Raw genomic sequence first — 19,214 nt, forward strand, 5'->3', positions numbered from 1 at the left:
TCCTTATTTTGAGCTTGCTATATTTTTCTGCCTATAATAGAGAGGTATTGAAGTCTCCACCCACAACTGTTGATTCCTTTCTTTTTAGTGTTCTGTCATTTTTTTTTATGCTTTGTTAGTAGATATACTTAAAGGATTATTATCTTTTCGGGGAATTTACCCTTTATTATGACATAACGTTCCCTTCATTCTTAGCATCTTTCTTGCTATGAAGCCTGCCTTACCTGAGATCAATATATGCATACATAATTTGTCAGTGTTATTCTGGTATCTTTGTCCACTCTCACTTTATTTGTCATTGTAGTCAAAGCGGTATTCTTACAGAAGATACACAGTTGGCTCTTGGTTTTTGCTTGGCTTTCATCATTGTCTTTTAATTAGTTCATATAGAACACTGACTTTCAGAATAATTATTGATGTGGTTTAGTTAGTATCTGTTATGCTGTTATACTTGTCTCTTTGTTGATTATGTCCTTTACTTCTAATTTTGCTGTCTACCCATGGAAGTTTTATGTGATTCCATTTTCTCTCTTGTTAGCCTAACAGCTGTGCTTTTTAATTTTACTCTTTCTTTTTCTGATTGCCTTAGAGTTGACGATAAGCATTTACAAATCAATCTGCAAGAGACACTTTACTGGTACTCATGTGGTACTTTATAATTGTAAATAATCCCAATCCCTGCTCTTTGTCCTTGGAATCTGTTAGGTTCTAGTAGGAAATATCTCCTTTAGGCTTATCTGTTGAACACTAGTTCCCCTAGTAATGGCAGTATTTGGGAAGGTTTTGAAAACTTATCTAAGAGGTAGGACCTAGCTTGCAGTCATTTACTGGAGATGTGTACTTGAGACCTGTATCTTGCCCTGGCTGCTCCTTGTATCTTTTTCTGTTTTTTTTTCTCCCATGAAGTCAACAGGCTTCCCTTCTGTGTGATCCTGCCACTCTTCTGCTCTGTTTTTCTCTCTGTAGGAGACTGTTCTAGGGTAGGGGTCCTGGGAAGGGTATAATTATTCTGCCTATCTCTTTAGCATTGCGTATGGTGACCCCACCTTCCAAGAAGTGGTATTACCTTCCTGAGGGGTGATCCCCTAACTGGATTATTTGACCTGCCCAACTGGAATGTTAAGTCTCCACCTAGACCTCACAGATTTCATTCTCTTAACCAGGCCTTACTGTTGACCATTTTGTATATTGCACATTTGATAACCTTTTCTACAGACCTTAGACATTCTATTTTTGTTTGTTTGTTGTTTTTTTTCTCTTTGCTTTTCAGATCTTGAGGTTTCTATTGATATATCCTCAAACTCGGATATTCTGTCCTTAGTTGAGGCAAGTCTATTAAATACTCCAAAGGCTTTTTCCATTTCTGTTGCAGCAGGGCTTTTCATCCTCACAGTTTATTTCCTTTTGGCTCTACCTTAGGACTTTGTCTATTGTTCTTACATTCTGTCTATGTGTTCATCACAGCCATTGTGCATTAATAATTTGTTTTAAATTCTGGTCTGAGAATTCCAACAGTACTCACTGTTTGCCTCTGGTTTCTCTTCCTGCTCCATTTATTGAAACTGATTTTTGCCTTTTAATGTGCCTTGTTCTTTTCCTGATAACTGAATATGATATAAAAGGAACTGAAATAAATAGACCTTGAATCATTTAGTGGTAAGGGGATTGTGGTGATGTGGAATCATTCTTTAATTGTATAATTAGGTCTTTTTAAAAATTAGTATTATTGTAAGTTTCACATATTTTTCAGTTCCTTCTACTGCCTTAAGGGAAGGTAGCTTAGAGTAGGCAGGATTTATGTACATCTCTTCTACATGGAAAGATAAAAGGCTTTGGAGTTGTCTTTTTACCTCCCTCCATGTTAGTGAGAGTCTCATAACACTCAGTTAGGAGCCAGGCCTATTGGAGTATGCTTGTAATCTCAGCACTTTGGAGGCTGGAGCAGAGAAATTGCAGGGTCATGTGTGGCTTCGGCTACATAGTAAGCCTCACAACGTAACTTACTAACTTGGTTGAGTTAGGCTTCTCTGATGGTGTATCTCAGAATGATTTCTTTCCCTTTTTATATGTCATATGTATGGGGTGATTTTTCTTTTGTTTTCATAGTGAAAATTTGGTCAACCTCTTCTAAGTAGACTACACAGAGGTGTATGGTCCTCTCATGATTGAAGATTCTGATTCATTGATTGTCCACCTCTTCCCTGACTATATCCAGTCTGGGTTTTCCTACTGGATTTCTTGTTAGCATGTAGGTGTCTACCTCCTGGTTACTGTTCCAGTCAGTTGTGATTCTCTGTGTTTGCCTAATTCTCTCTCCAGCTGCACTTGGCTCTGTTATATAATTCCCTCGCAGGTCTCAGAGAGCTATTGCATGTATCAGTTTGTCAATTAGGATGAATAGTGAGTTGTAAGCCCCTTATGTGCTAGACTGGAAGTGGTATTTTCATATTTGATGTGTATTTCATATATAATACTTTATTAATACTTCTCATATGTCAGCTAAACTAAGACTTTTCAATGCCATGATGAGCTATTTATGTAAAGTCATCTCTGATAAATTTTCCCTTATTTTATGCCTTTTTAAAAAGTGATACTCCACCATACTAGTACATTTTTGTAAGGATTACTGATCTACATCTGATTCAGAGTTAGTCCCATATGACTACCATCTCCTTAGATTTCGATAAAACCCCAAGTGCCCTCTTTTTTTTGATCTTTTGAGCTGGGGCCCATAAGTGGTCACTTCCTGTCGTCTGGGCTTCTCTCAGCGCAGACACTTGCCTTCCTCTGCCCTCATGGATACCTCCTGTCCTTTGGGAATGACTTTCTCCTTCCAGGAGGAAGCGGAGGGTGAGTGACAGTTCCCTTCCCTGGAATTTGCCGACAGTCTCATCATCTTTTGACATTTCCCACTTTGACATGACATTCTCATCTAAATTGGGTAGTGGTGGCTTATGCTGGGATGAGAATGGCAGCCACATTCCATTACTTTCTTTTTTCTTTGTGATACAGATATTCCTGATCCTGTCAGTGACACCCAGCCGTGTTTATGCTTAGCATTGAGTAATGAGCTGTTTTCCCACTTTTATTTTAGAGAAACCTTATTCAGCCTTACTGGAAAGCTGTACTCGGAATAAAATCTTTGGTTCTACATTTTTTCTTCTTTAAGTGATCACTGTTTGATTTTTTTATGCATTATAAATTAATTTTGCTTCTCCTAATTCTTTAATTTTTCCTCCAAGCTGTCCCAAATTAGGTATTATGTAGCTAGTTATTTGAAATATAAGAAGTGCAGCCTCACCTTTTCTTTCAATTGCTCCTTTGTCTTAGAAATATGTCTTAAAGGTGGTGTTCACATTTGTGCAATATGAAACAACTAGATGAAAATTGTGAATAATAGTGGGGAGAAATTATATCTGTGCCTCTTACAGATTCTCCCTAGCAAATACTGTGAAAAGTATGGTTTGCTGTGTTTTAGATACTCCATAATTACCATGTGGATGTGAGTTGTTATGGTAACTGGGTTTCCCCTTCTGTTAAATAACAGAGTAAATGGTTGCTTGAGATGCGATTGAATTGTCAGCTTTCAGGCTAATGTTATCCTGATGGGAAATGGGGTGGAGAGACAATGATGGAGGGGAGAGGTGCGGGGGGGGGGGGGGGGGGAATACTGAATGCTAAGAACTACTTACAAAGAAGTGAGGGCTGCGCACCTCTTAAGTCCCCCTTGTCTTCTTACTGTTTCTCGGGAGGATAGCGGTGGCAGAAAGTTACTTTGTGGCAACAGGGTTACTAATGACAGAAAGTTGAAGCCTCTTACTCACACTTAGTGAGTGTCTTTTATGGCCTCTAACATGAAGTGGAAGTGCTTTTTTTTCTTCTGGGAATGTAGGGAGAGTGATAGTCCTTTGTATCCCAGGACGCAACTGAAGTCAAATACCGTTGTTCTTTTCCTTTGTTGGGTTTGTTGTGGTGGAGGTGGTGGTGGTGGTGGTGGAGGTGGAGGTGGTGATGGAGGTCCTGGTGGTGCTGGTGGTGGTGGTGCTGGTGGTGGTGGTGCTGGTGGTGGAGGTGGTGCTGGTGGTGGAGGTGGTGGTGGTGGTGGAGATGGAGGTGGTGGTGGAGGTCCTGGTGGTGGAGGTTGTGGTGGTTGGTGGTTGGTGGTGGTGGTGGTGGTGGTGGAGATGCTGGTGGTGGTGGAGATGCTGGTGGTGGTGGAGGTGGTGGTGGTGGTGGAGGTGGTGGTGGTGGTGGTGGTGGTAGAGGTGGAGGTGGTGGTGGAGGTGGTGGTGGTGGAGGTGGTGGTGGTGGTGGTGGTGGAGGTGGTAGTGGTGGTAGAGGTGGAGATGGTGGTGGTGGTGGAGGTGGAGATGGTGGTGGTGGTGGAGGTGGTGGTGGTGGTGGTGGAGGTGGAGATGGTGGTGGTGGTGGAGGTTGTGGTGGTGGTGGTGGAGCTGGTGGTGGTGGTGGTAATAGCGGTGGAGGTTGTGGTGGTGGTGGAGGTTGTGGTAGTGGTGGTGGAGGTGGAGATGGTGGTGGTGGTAATAGCGGTGGAGGTGGAGATGGTGGTGGTGGTGGAGGTTGTGGTGGTGGTGGTAATAGCGGTGGAGGTGGTGGTGGCAGTGACAGAGGTGGTGGTTATGGCAGAGATCGAAGTGGTTTTGATGATAATGATGAACAGGGAAATTGTCTTGCTTTATGAAGTTGGGATCCTAAAATTAATAGCAAATACTTTTTTAATCTGTCAGTTCTGCATACTGCTCTGCCTGTCACACTCCACTTTTACAAAGAACCTCATCAAAAGATTTTCTTACTTGATTTATAGTACTTAAAGAAGGGATGCTAAAATGGGTATTATCTTGTTTAACCACATGATGGTGTTTGTTCAAGAAGCAGAACAAGTTGTGTGGTTCCATTAGGCAAACATTTATCAGGAGAAAATGTGAGTGATTATGCTTTCTCTCCCAATGTACTCTTATATTTATGAATTGTGTTTCTAAGCAGGATATCTCCATGAGCTAGCATTTCAGGTATACTGAATCATAATCTAAATGCTTTCAGAGTTTCAGAGTGTAGAGTTTATAGTACTTGCTATAAAATTTTACCTTTTCACTTAGTAGATACTTACCTGAGAATAAATATGTCTGAGCTAGAACATTTTGGGCATGTACTTAAAACTGTAAAGTTTTAAATAATAATTATGTTTTTACTTCAGCTGTGTTGACTCATACAAGTTTGTTTGCTTGTTTGTTTGTGAGACAGACTCTCTCTATTCCTGGCTGTTCTAGGGCTCCCAATATAGATCAGGCTGACCTCAGACTCACAGAGATTCATCTGCCTTTGCTTCCTGTGGAAGCCCACAAAGGTTTCCTAGTGAGATCTGAGCTTGTTTTACCCAGCAGGGCTGCATTAGAGGATTGCTTGAACACATGTGTGGTTACCAGGTGAATGGAAAAGGTCTGCAATTGGCTGTGCTAGGGGGAGGTCTTTTGCTCCACCCCTTTGCATTCTTATAAAAGGTCCTTTAGAAGAGACAGAAGGGGCTGGTGGATAATGATCCAGACCCTCCTGAGGCTATCCCGTGTCTCTACCCTCTATCCTTCTATGTAAATATTTCTCCTTCCTCCCTTCTCAAGGGTACCCTGGAGAAAAAGTGGGAGGGGCCTGTCACAGAGAAATGGGTAGGTCCCCCACAGCTTCCTGAGTATTAGGATTAAAGGTGTGTGCCATTATGCCTGGCTCTAGAAATTTTTATTTTTAAGATTTGTGTTTCTAGAATGATTGAAAGTTGAATGCCAAGCTGGGTCTGGTGGTGCATGCTTGAATCCCAGCAACTCAAGAAGCTGAGGGAGGAAGATCACACAAGGCCAGCCTAAGTTAATTTAGTGAGCCCTTATCTCAAAATAGAGTGTGAAACAAAGGCTTAGGATGTAGCTCAGTGGTAGATGCTTGGCTAGCTACTAAGAATATGTGAGGCCTGGAGTTTAATTTCTGGTATTATAACAATAAAAGGTTGAACACCATAGTTATGATGACTTAAAAATTTTTACTTTATAATTTTAATGTAACACATTTTTCTCTGATAAGGAGATGTGCTATATCTAGTTTCAACTCAGCACATGTGCAAAGACAATGTTACAGGTACTCTGAAGAGATCCTAGAATGAACAGGTTGTGATCTCTGTGCCTTGGAACTATGTGAGGTTGCAGATGTTCGTAGAACTATAGAGGTGAGAGAAATCAGTTCAGTCAGGTGAAATGAAGGGAAGAGAGTACACTTAAGGCAGAGAGATGAGTGAGTCCATAGGTCCTGTCAAGAGTAGGGAATATGTGGGAATTGGTTTATAGCTCAGTTCTCCAGAATAAGATTAAATGATACATAGGTACAAGAATTATGGAGAAATTGAGCCGGGCGGTGGTGGCGCACGCCTTTAATCCCAGCACTCGGGAGGCAGAGCCAGGCGGATCTCTGTGAGTTCGAGGCCAGCCTGGGCTACCAAGTGAGTCCCAGGAAAGGCGCAAAGCTACACAGAGAAACCCTGTCTCGAAAAAAAAAAAACAAAAACAAAAACAAAAAAAAAAACAAGAATTATGGAGAAATTGGTTGAGGTTCTTGAGCAGCACAATTATCTTCTAAGTGAATGATGTTGTTTTGATCCTGAGAAGATGTAAAGTAATATAAAATGCTTTATTAACCGTTAAAGATTTTGCAAAGAAGTTCTGAGTTAATGCAACAGAGGCAGCACCATTTGTGACGGGCTAGCAGAGGAAAGATTTGAGGGCACTGAAGATCGGATGGGTGGTGTCATAGTCACCTGGGGAGAAAGAACACAGGCCAGTGAGGAAGGAAGTAGGGGTATGCCAAACTTGCATTTCAGAAATTGGCTTGATCATTGAGTCAGGGAAGACCCCCAAGATAAGCAAGTCTGAAGTTTCAAACCTTGATAAAAGGGGTATTCATAGATGATATTGACAGAGACAGGGAAGATAAATGAGAGTGGGTTTTTGATAAACAAGCTAGCAGGGAGTGTAAGAGGTAGTTGAAGGTGAGAGTCTGGACACATATTCCAGAAACAGTAGTTTTCTAACTACTTTTGATTTTTTTTTAAATTAAAAAATTTTAACTGATACATTAAAATGTAAAAAATTGTGTATACCAAGTTATTCATATTTATGAGATACCGTGTAAGGTGTTAATACATGCAAACTATATTTTTATTGAGCTTGAACTTGATATAGATTTCCCTGTTAGTGTATACTCTGTGCATTTTGGGAGGTACATATATTTCTGTAAGCAGCATCAGTCAAGATAAGAATTATCCTAGCATCCTAAAAAATGCCTTCTCACTCTTCATGATCAAGTCTGTCACCTTCACCATCTCTTTTCTGTCTCCGTCTAATTAAAATTAAAGCTTAAAATGCCCTAGGGACCAACCACAGTGACCAAGAGCTGACTCTAAGTCCGGCCATTTCCCTCACTGTGCCTAGACAAGTCGTCTTCTTGATTTTCTGACTCAAATATTACACATGGTACCAGAAGTGGGGTGCCAAATGGCATAGCCAAGTGTTTGGAAGCCAGTACTTTACAGTATCATGGCACTGTTCTTTCAGAGTTTCTGTTTTCTCTTACCTGGATGGCTGTAGAAACCTCTGCAAGGCTTTCTTGCTCTGAGCTTTGTCCATCTGTTTTCAGCTGAGTAGTCCGCAAGGTCCTTGTACAGTGTAAATGAGATCATCCCGTTCCTCTCGACACCTGAGAACGGCTCCTCTTAACTCAGAAGGGAAACAAGTTGTGAAAAGTGACCTAGAAGAGTCTGGACTCCCTGGCTCCCCTGTTAGTCCGCCAGAGCTTTCCTTTCCAAGGTCCTCTTTCTCAGCTTGCCCACTCCAGCTGTTCTGGCTTTTTGACTCCTCCTCACACAGGTCAGCCCTGTGCCTGTGTATGGCCTTTGATATGTTTTCTGGTTTTGTTGTTGGTTTGCTTTAGATTGAGATGACATCCAGAGCATGCATTAGCCATGCTGAAGTTTAGCTTTCACTGCCTCTAACAGGCAGCAGTGTTGTGTATCTCTTCCCTTTCTATTGCTCAAGAATATTTCAGTCACTTCCAAATGAGTTGTGTTCCCATTAAACAGCCCCTTCTCACTTCTCCTGTCTTCTCTCTCTTTCTCTCTACCACCAGCAACCACTGCTCTGCTTTCTGTCCTCGTGGGTTTGCCCATTCTGGTTATTGCATACAGATAGAATCCTGTAATGTGATCTTCTGTGTTTGTCTTCTTTTGGTTTGATACATTTTCAGGATTTATCCAGTTTAGCATTTCAGCATGCAATAGGACTTTGTTTCACTAATATTACATCTTATGCATCTATAGACTATCTTATTGATCCATAGATGGAAATTTAGGTTACTGTTTTAAAATTTAATTTAATTTTTTGCTTTTGTGAACATGCTAATATGGGCATTTATTTACAAATTCTTGTTTGAAATAATTGTGGATTCTATCTAGAAATAGAACTGCTATGTTTCATATTCTGAGAAACTATCAAGCTTTCCCAACAGCTGAACCATTCTGGATTCCCTTCAGCATGTGTTTCCTCACTATTGGCAAATTTTCACGCAGACTTAACCCTCTCAGTGAGATCTACTGTGAGCACTCTGCCAACCTTGGAGCTTGCTCCAGCCCTCACTTTTATTTCTTTAGCATGCTTCTTCCCTTTGCATGCTTGTCTGGCCTCCTTTTTAGGTGCATGAACGATGTTTCATCATACTTACCATGTCATACATGTGGAGACTTTCCTCTTACTCTTTCTGAAGACAGAGGACCTGTGTGTCCAAGCAGTCCTCACTGTAAGAGTATGGGTGTTAGTTATAGGGAAAACTAAGTTTCTCGTGTTTATTAAAACTCAGTGACACAGTGTTTACTGACCTTGCTGTAGTAGCTGCTGGGTAACTAGATTTCCACTTTCGTGAATATTTACTATTTCATGGACTAGGTTTCCTGAAGACTTCTCAAGAGTCTAGCAAATTAGACATAGCTGTCATACTTTATAAATGCCGATTGAGTTTATTTTGCAGGCCAGCAACTTCAACCTCAAAAATAGACAATATTAATAATTATGTATTGCATTGAAATAACTTCCTAATGATGGTTATGGAAAGCCTTTTGGCCTGAGACACAAATGAAAAGGGCCTGTCTTTTAGCACGCTGTTTCCCTAAGTCTCTTTACTGAGGGAAAAGTCAAGAGAGTGCTTTTAAAGATGTCTATTCAGCTAATTCCAGGGCACCCTAAGATTGAGGTATAAGTCCATAAGACATGGGGCCTCAGGTTGGAATCTAGGCCAGAGTGTTCCCTAAGCCTCTGCATCTGATACCCTCAGTGTGGTCAGAGCCACAGGATTCGTTGGGCCTTCTGCTGATGGCCTCCTTCAGAGGGGTTTCTGGGCATGTGTGGCTTTCTTTTTCGAAGCTCATTATTCCAGTTGTTCCTTTACATTTACATTTTCCTAGAATTCATTCCCTTTTCAAACTCAATATTAAGAAGGAATTGAAACTACTGTCTTTCCAAAGGATTCAATGTTCTTTTTGTCAATGTGCATGAGGCTGACAAGAGTTCTTAGTTGTACAAGGATACCCATGGAGAATTTGAAAATATTTTGTATTTCTTAAGTAAGAGGTAAAAATTCAAGTCGCATTATTTGAATGTTGTTTCTATTAACTCTGGGTATCAGAGTAGGGGCTAATGATAATGTATTCTGTGACTAGAGAACATAATTCATAGGGGAAAAGGGAAAGCATTTGGAAACAGAGAACAGGGCTGAAAACTGAGGACCTCCTTCCCAGCTGGATATGTGGCCTAGGTTATTGTGGTTTTTTCTGGATAGTCTAAGAACAAGCAGGGGCTGGAGGGCTCATTCCTTCTATTGGCGAACACACTGACAAGGCAGTATAAATACTTAGTCAGAAAAAAGTCTTTATAATTTCTTCCAGTCACTTCATGGTCTCAGTCTCCATCTCATGCTGTTTAAATATCTGATGTTTGAAAAAACAGCAGTGGCACCAGAAGTGATAGACAAAAGTCAGAATTAATCCTATTGTTCTCTTGCTGGCCCATGTCCTATAGAGTCTTCACCGTCCGTCCTTGCAGTCTGTTTCTGCCCATTTCTGGCTCTCCTGCCAGCAGGAAAGGTTCGGGTGGAGTGCTTGATAGTCCTTGTCATCCACAGTCCCTTGCATAGTAGGTTCTCACTAGGATGAGAACGCAGCATGCCCAGCTGTATTCAGCTGTATTGTCTCTCCTATCAAGAGGCACTTGAAAATATTCTCAAAATACTGGGAACTGCTCTGAAGCAGCAGTTACTGTAATTCTGTCATAATTATATGCAAACTCCTCTCTCCCTTCTATAGGGAGGTGGATGAAAGTTTAGGGACATGGATGAAAGTGTTGTTTGTTGAGTTTAGGGACACATGAACAGCACTGTAGCTGTTTGTCTTGAGGCATCTTGTACAGGCACGGACTCTGGGAAGATGTGTTGCAATGCTGTGTACTAACAGGTAGAAACAGAAATGACTACGCGAGCCAGATGCTTTGTTGGGGCTCTGCTTGGAAGTAGATCTCACTGTTGGCATGTGTTGTTTTTCCCTTGTACACCAACCCTGATGACAGGCCGGCCGGCGGTGCACACAATGTGTACCGTGCTGATCGGCATGCTCTTTTCACCGTGGTCTCTACACAGTGTGGTTTCTGTTGGCAGTTTATGTTTATTACTTCAGAAGTGGCCATTTTGAAATCCAGGCTATGAGTAATATTTATTTTTATTTAATATCACTAGGGGGTTTGTTAGACAGTACCCTGCTCTTTGGCAAGAGGTTTTATAGCCTTTCCCCCTGGTTTTCAGAGGATTTGTATTACAAATACATCTTAACTTGTTGTTATTATTTCAGGGTTTCATTTGCTTTAACTTAGAAAATCCCAGGCTTACTTCATTTTTGTCTTTAGAAAATTCCAAACTCTGTTCGACTGGGAATATTGAAAAGATATCATTTGTGGTTCCAATCCTGAACTAACTTGGTTTGTTTTAGAAAAGAAACCACTTAAATAGAGCTGGTGTTTTTGTTTTCTTCTGAGTTCTGTGTAGTCTAACGTGCCCATCTTTCCCACAGGTCCACGTCCAGCCATCAGAATGGCACCATGCACTCTTTCTTCCACAGGCCTGGCTTGCATATATGACTCGAGCTTACCATGCTGTTTTACAGGTAAGGACACGGCTGTGCTTTGTGGGTGAGCATTTCCTCCTCATCACTGATTTAAAAACAATGTGTATTTACTGTTTCAAGAATTTACTCTCTGGGGCTGACTACACAGCATCTGCCACCCCCTGCTTCTAAAGTTCCAGTTTTAAAAACCAAGGTTCAACTGTACTAAGATCCCCCTGGGAAACAAAGGAGTTCGTTGGACTTATTTACAAAGTATGGGTGTGGCTTTTTGACAGCAATGGGGGTGATCCCAAGCAGCCTCCCTGGAAATCCTTGCCTTAGCATGAATGATGGTTTCCTCCTGGCTGCATAGATGAAGCCCCCTTTCCCTAAGCTTCTGTAGCCTGTATCTGTTAGCCTCTCCCTGACACCCCCAAATCCTATGCCATTAGGGCAGAATTGCACACAACTGGTTAGAAGGAGAATGCTCAGGTGTGGGTTCCATGACCTTCCCCACCATCTCCTCCTCTGAAGGAATGTTGGTGTTCAACAAGCCCAGTTGGATGATTTTTTGCAAGCAGCACAGCTGACCTCCAGAAAGTGGAGATTGTTCTGCACAGAGGATCATGTTGAAAAAGTGTAAAAACACTTGGGAAAAATAGTACTATCAAAAATGCAATGGTTCCTTTGCTCATAAGAAATGTAGGGCTCAAGGTGGTGGTGGTGCACACCTTTAATCCCAGCACTTGGAAGGCAAAGGCAGGTGGATCTCTGTGAGTTCAAGGCTAGCCTGGTCTAAAAGAAAGTTCCAGGATAGCCAGGACTGTTACACAGAAAAACCCTGTCTTGAAAAAAATAAAAACAACAACAGCAACAAAGAAATGTAAGGCTTGGGGCATCTGTCTGTCTCTTACACATATACACACCCTTCAAGGAAGAGAGGGTGGGAAACTCTGGTATATATTTTTATAAGTTCATTCAAGAAGTAGAAATGCAACAGTGGTGATATCTTTCTTCTACATAGTACCTACCTCTTAAGTATTACATACACTCCCATCTAATTCATTTTCCCCTGTCCTGTTGTGACAGTGGTGTTCAGACCTCAATCTCTGTGTAACTCAAAGTATCAGTTGCTGCCCATTGCCATGCAGGGGACTTTTAAAATGGGACTGTGACAATCAGATCTGCTTTGAAAAAGGCGTTCTGAAATGAAGCACTGAATTGCCTCTGGTGAATGCAAAACGTCACTGAGTAGTGATATGACTGCTTCACTTACTTTCAAGGTCTAATATGCCACCAGGACCACTTGTGGCCAGTTGGCCAAAGGAACTTTCAGCCAACAGGTCTGCATGCTGATTCCTCTTGTGTGGTTTGCAGGGAAGGATAGCAGAGCTGGAGCTGCAGTTACAGCATGGCAAAGAAGGACCCGAGGAGGTGCAGTACAAGCGCAACACAGCCTGGCTCTGGTAAGAGGATGACATTCTGCTGCACACTGTTGTCGTGGGCCGTGAGCAGTGATGGGAACAGCACATGCCTTAAATGCTTCCATGCTGACTGCATTCCCTTCTGTGTGAGCCAGAGGGAACTCGGAAGACCCGATAGGTTATTTTCACCTATCCCCTAGATATGATAAGCAACACTGTTTTCAAAACTATGTATACACACACACACACACACACACACACACACGTACGTGTGTGTGTGTGTGTGTGTGTGTGTGTGTGTGTGTGTGTGTAGGCATTCCCATTCATCGGGGTCTGTGAGGAATTGGTACCAGTATCCCCTGCAGAGAGCAAAACCTACTGAAGCTCATGTCTCATATACACAGCATAGCATTGATATGTCATCTATGCACATCCTCCCACATATAAACCACCTCTAGGTTACTTTGGTAACGTAAACAGTGTAAATTCTGTGACTGTCTTTGTGCTTGCTGTATTGTTTAGGGAAAGTGACAAGCGTCTACATAAGTGCAGTCCAGACACGATGTTGCCTAACTATTTTTAATCTATGTTTGGTCATATCTGTAGACATGGAACTCACAGGTACAGAGCACTAGCTGAATATGTCTATACATTTTTTCCCCTGATGCAGTGTGGGAATGGTTTGGTCCCCTCAACGCTGTTCCTTATAACTGATTGTTTTAGTGCTTTTGAATAAAAGTTCTATTTTCCCTACTCAGTTCATTGCCACTCCACCTGATATGTAGTCTAGAATTACTCCTCGTCTCCTCTGTTCCCAAAGACATCTTCAGGATTGTGACAGTCTTTCTGTCTCAGACCTTCAGTTTCCCTAGCAGATGCTCCCTAGGGTGTTCCTACTACATTACCTGGGGGTATATAAATGCTAACACATTAAGAGCAACATAAATTGTTACATAGTTTGAGAAGAATAGTTTGTCATATTAATTGATGCAGCAACCTAAATGTAAAGGAATTGCCCGGAACCTAAATAGCTTTGTCTATATCCACAGGTTGCTTTATTCAAAATTGGATAAAAGTTACTTGATTGTAGAAAATTAAAATATTTAGGTATTTAATTCTGTTCTGTTTTATTTTATTGATTTTTTTTTAAAAAGGCAATGGATTTAACATTAGGAATTAAGAATTTGGGTTTCACTCCCTGTTTGTTTTTTCTAAATTTTATTATTTTATATATACGGGTATTTTGATTTTGCTTGCATGTCTGTCTGAGCATCATGTGCATATAGTATCCACAGAGGCCAGAAGAGGGCATCAGATCTCCTAGAACTGGAGTTATAAATGACTGTTACCTGCTATGTGGGTGCTGGGAATTGAACCCAGGTCTTGTGAGCCATCTCTCCAGCCCTCCTATTTGCTGTTTTGAGATCTAGTTTTGATTTGTCTTCTAGAAGTGATAATTTGACAAGAATGTTATATTTACTACATTTTCAAAGATATAGACCTATGGACATAAGCCTCTGATGAAACTTACAAGCTGTATGGATGTGAATATTAGGGAGAAATGGCCCTGGGTGTTTCATTAGTATAGTGTAGACCAGGAGACTTTGCTATACAACTGATAAGTAACTGATAGGGTATTTTGAAAGGAACTCTTCAGCAACTTTATTTGAACACAGTCCCAATCCAAATAAAGACATTTCTTTATTATTTCAAATGTATTTATTATTTTCTGTGTGCCAGGCATTGTTCTGAGCAGAGAAAAACAGCATTTCCCTGTTCTCCCCAGCCTTATACACCACTGAATAGAAACAGATAATAAACAAACAGACAAATGGAATAGGACAGATTTTGATTAGGGCAAAAGTAGTAGGAAGTGAATGGGCTGGGGTGAGTAGGAGGAGCTGAGGGGTTACTCTCTTCCATGGAAAGTTCTGGAGTGCTTCTTTAATAATATGGCCTTGAGATGAGACCTGAAGTGATGGAATGAGCCAGTCTGGAGGCAAGGGAAACCCTGCAACGGATAGTGAATCCCAGGGAACACTCTAGAAAGTGAAGCCAGTGTGGCATGTTGGGAACAAGGAAGGAAGTAGGTGTGACACAGAGTTCTGGAGATCAAGAGTCTCTCTTGATACTCTCTTGATACCCTCTTGAGAGGGGTAGGTACCGTTGGTGGATTTGAAACTGGGTATCTGCTTCCTGATTTGGAAGGAGTGCTCTATGTGTTATGGTGAAGGCAGCTTCTGTAGAAATTGATTAGGATTCTGCTGTAATAATTCAGACAAAAGATGGGAGAGTCTTAGGCTGGGGTACTAGCAAGAGAAGAATGAAAAGTCAGTTTTGAATCTGTTTTGAAGGCAGGCTCATAGGTTTATAATTTCATAGGTTTAACTTATTGATTTAAATGGAAGATGTGAAAGATGGACATCAAGGGTAAAACACTGATTGAAAGAGTGGAGCTTCCACTGACTAAGTCAAGAAAAATAGCAGTCATGACAGCCGATTTTACCAGATTCTAGATCTGAAAGGTATGAGATACTTAATGAGGTTTCGAACTAGAGATACCAAGTAGGTTGTTGAGTCTAGAGTTCAAAGGAGACATGAAGATTAGAGCTATCATTTTGGGAATCATTTGCTTATTGATGACAGTTAAAATCATGATGCTGGATGAAATCTAGGAAATTTATAAAGAAAGAGAATTTCAGAGGATTGAGCCCTGGACTACTTCAGCATTTTATGGAGGGGATGATGCAGAGAGAATCATTAACTAGGCAGAAAACTAGCAATCGGTAATAGAAGAGAAGCAAGGACAGACAGTGACCCAAGAAGGGGACCAGCATTGTGTCAAATACTGAATGAAGATGGACATTGAGTCATTCAGTCTAGCCTCTTGAAAGTCTTCTGTGACCATCAAGGGAACTGTTTGGGTGGAATTGTGGGATAAAATCCAGACTAGTGATGGACCTAAAGTAGAAGGAGATGAACGTGAATCAGGCATAGTTAGTTCTATTCTAAAAAATGTTTGGTGTGTGAGAATGGTCGCAGTGTAAGTAGCAGTTGGAGGGCCTTTTCTTTTCCTAAGAGCGTAGATATTACAACATCTTCATTTGCTAAGGACAATGATACAAGAAGGGGACACCGGTGATGCAGCAGAAAGAATGGGGCTAGCAGTTGCTCTGGTGTGACCATGCATGCCTGTCAATAGACAGCCCCTCATGTGTTACTGTCACACACTGAACACTAAAAGATTACAGAAAATGTGGACATCTGTAGATCAATTGGGCACTCAATTACTTTTAAAAATATGCTTTTGGTCTATAAGAGCAGCTTGCAAGTATGTGAAAAGCTTGGTTCTTACGGATGACTTATTCTCAGGAATGGTGAGTCACTAAGAGTTTATTATATGCCAGATGCAAAAAGTTATGAACATAAAGTTTTATAATAATAAAAAAAAAACCTTGAGGGGCTGGAGAAGTGGCTTCATGGTTAAGAGTACTTTCTGCTCTTGTGAAGGATCCGAGTTCATTCTTGTAAGGTGGCTCACAATTTCTTGAAATTCCACTTCCAAGTGACCCAATACTATCTTCTGGCCTCTGTGGGCACCCATACATATATGGTGTGGATACACACACACACACACACACACTTCAAAATAAAAATAAACCTTCTAAGAATTTAAGAAATGTAAATCTGACACAGTGCTTTCTATTGTACCTCAGAGCTCCTATGTCAGAAATGCTGTTGTAGTCTATAAATATTTACACTGAGCATACCTACCTTCCAGCCCATAGGTATGATTATCTTCTTTTGGCTTTGGTATTTGAAGTTGTATTTTATATATACATACAGTGATTTCTGTATATACAATTTGGATACAGTAAATTGATATTTTGGTGAGCTCTCATGCAAAAGGAGAGAACAGTATCATTTGGGGCTGCCATAACAACAGTGCTGTAGACTGGGTGGCTTCAACAACAGAAGACTTTTTCCCTTCTCTGGAGTCTGGGAACCAATATGTCTGGTAAGTCCTCTCATCCTGTGTATCCTCATGTGGGAGAAACAGAGGAAGCGAGCTTCCTCATGCCTGTTCTTGTGAGAGCACTAAGCCTCTCTGCGCAGGCTCTCCCTCCAGTTACTATCAGCATAGGTTTAGGAAAAGGCCACACCCGGTCCACAGAAGAGTAAAATGAAAGGCACCATGCACTGCCACTCCGGGGATGGCATGGACACAACGCTGCCTGTCTGTCCTTCGTTACATTGTCTCCTTGCCTGCAGCCACTAGCATCCTACAGACAGGAAAGTAAAGCCCTTGTTAATGTCCTTTTCCAGAACTAGCTCTGCACTTGCACCCTTAAGACCCAGAGGCATTGCTGGAAGTTCTAAAATGATTTCTTACATTCATTATTGTGTGTCAGAGCATATAGGCGTGCATGGGCCACAGTGTGCAAGTGTAAGTCAGGGGGAAATTGTGGGAATTTGGTCTCTTTCTTTGCACCTTGTAGTTCCCAGTGATCAAACATAGGTCCTCAGGTGCCTTTGCCCGCTGAGCCATGTGACTGGCCTTCTGGAGGTTCTTATAAATTGATGAATAAGTTAGTGGGTGCAGTCCTTGGTGTCATATAAGCTGTGTCTGTTTTCCAACTTTATTGCAGGGTCAGAGACATGCTGACTGATGAGATCACCAAGACAGCTGCGAAGTAAGTCATTTATTCTCCTACCCAAAATACTAATAAACCTTTCACTCCCGGACAGGTACACATACTTTCTCCTTCTGGGGCATTTCATAATATTGAGAACTATAAAGTAATTTTTTTTAATAGAAAACCATTGTTACTCATGTTAACTATATCAATTCTCAGTACATGCCTTTTTGTACACACAGAAGGACTGGTACAAATACATAGCTCTTTAATCGAGAGATACTCAACTTGAACACCTAACAAAATGCCATGTGGTTTGGCTGAAATTTAAAGGACTATACTTTAGTTCAAGGAGGAGAACTGAATTCTGGAGAATGTGAGTTACATTGGGTCTACAAATAGATTATTAAATCTCAGTTTCATTGCAGCAAATAAAGTGGGGCCCCTCTTACACTTCCTGGTCGCTATGGGGTCCAGTGTGTTTAAAAATTGGATTCTACTTAGCAATTAGTCTGGCCTTGGATAAACCTCATCAGCTCTATGACAGACTTTAAAAATGAATTTCATATACACAACACTAATACAAAGACTCAGTAAAAGGTGATGTCAGGCATATCCTGGTGACGGTTTTAACAAAAATTGCTTGAGTGTTACTGCCGTGAGGCTTTTTATTTACCTGAAGCCAAAACTCACTAAGGAAATTACAGCCTAATGAACTTACTTGCCGGAGCAATCTCTTCAGGCCTCTCCGCTAACAAGCTGACTAATTGCTCCTGGCAGCAGAGACATAAGCCGGTTGCGTTCACAGCTCCCTTCCTCCATCACGTTCTGCTGCTGTGTCATGTTGCCTCGATTTCTTCTTAGTCTCCAACTGACACAGGCACACTCCTGCCCTAGGTTTTATGTGCACCGAAGCCCATGTCCTGTAGAAGTATTGAAGTGCAATGTTATGTACCCTAGCCACATCCTGGGACATTGTGTAGCTAAAAAGATTGGGCATTAGGAAAACAGAAACAAACAGCCACATAATTGTAAAGTCTATCTCAGCACATGCTCATTACTCACTCCCTCGCCCCCCCTACAACTGAATAAAGGAAAAGGGAACTGGTGGTCTCCCCACTGCTGGGGTGGGCCTGGGGAAACATCTGCAGAAAGGATCCCTTAGGAATGCGTGTACTCTGCCGCACAGGTGAGGGGGGCCATCTTGCCTCCTTTTCTTTCGTGGTTTGTGTTCTTGTGCAGTGTTGTTCTTGCATCCTGTTAGAAGCAGGATGTTTGGAGCAAAAAGCTTGGATGATGCAGAAATAAGCAGGTTTATGTTGAGACAAACTATAACTTTGCCTCTGAAGTCACCTTTATACCCCTGTTCTTAAATCTTATTTCAACATGACTTTTCTCTATAGATTTTTTTTTAGGCAACACATTGCTACTAGTACCCAAGGTCAATGTGTTCACATTCTCAGGAGTACACAATAAAACAATTCAGATTCTTATAGGAGTACCACCTTTGTATCAAAAACTTCACAGTGTAATTTTTTTTTTTTTTTTTTTTGGATTTTATCTTAATAAAACAGTTGGGATAGGGCTCACTGTGGCAGGAAGTGACTAGGATAAGGTCCAGAGGCTGAATGGCCGTGACAGAAGAGGAGAAAATGGCTGCCACTTTCTCTCTGCATCTTTCCAGTGCCTTCCTTCACCAGGCAGAGACCTCGCTCCTACCCTCTGACAGCTGAGCTGCCGCTATGGACTGCCTGAGCCCGGGGCTTGTTTTGTTCACTCATGAGTTGAGTGCAGAAAGTAACTTCCAGTCACAGAGTTACTGACTTGCTCATTTGAGAGAGTATTTTCGAGAATCGGGGTTATGGCTAAGGGAGAACCAGACCATGGGTAAGACAGGTGACTGATGGCAGTTTGTTTTCATTGTCATTAATTAAATGGGTTTGAACTCAAAGACAAAAA

General features: G+C 41.4%; 1 protein-coding gene across 1 annotated transcript in view; it reads left to right on the plus strand.

Moving 5' to 3' along the window:
- Focad (focadhesin) overlaps positions 1-19,214 on the plus strand; it is a 293,097-nt gene that overhangs the window by 212,155 nt on the left and 61,728 nt on the right. The window contains exons 22-24 of the mRNA XM_059254513.1: positions 11,162-11,254; positions 12,572-12,660; positions 17,268-17,312. Coding sequence (XP_059110496.1) covers positions 11,162-11,254; positions 12,572-12,660; positions 17,268-17,312 — 227 coding nt within the window. The remainder of the gene's footprint in view (positions 1-11,161; positions 11,255-12,571; positions 12,661-17,267; positions 17,313-19,214) is intronic.

Source organism: Peromyscus eremicus, chromosome 2 (genome assembly GCF_949786415.1).
Source record: "Peromyscus eremicus chromosome 2, PerEre_H2_v1, whole genome shotgun sequence".
In the NCBI taxonomy this organism is placed as follows: domain Eukaryota; kingdom Metazoa; phylum Chordata; class Mammalia; order Rodentia; family Cricetidae; genus Peromyscus; species Peromyscus eremicus.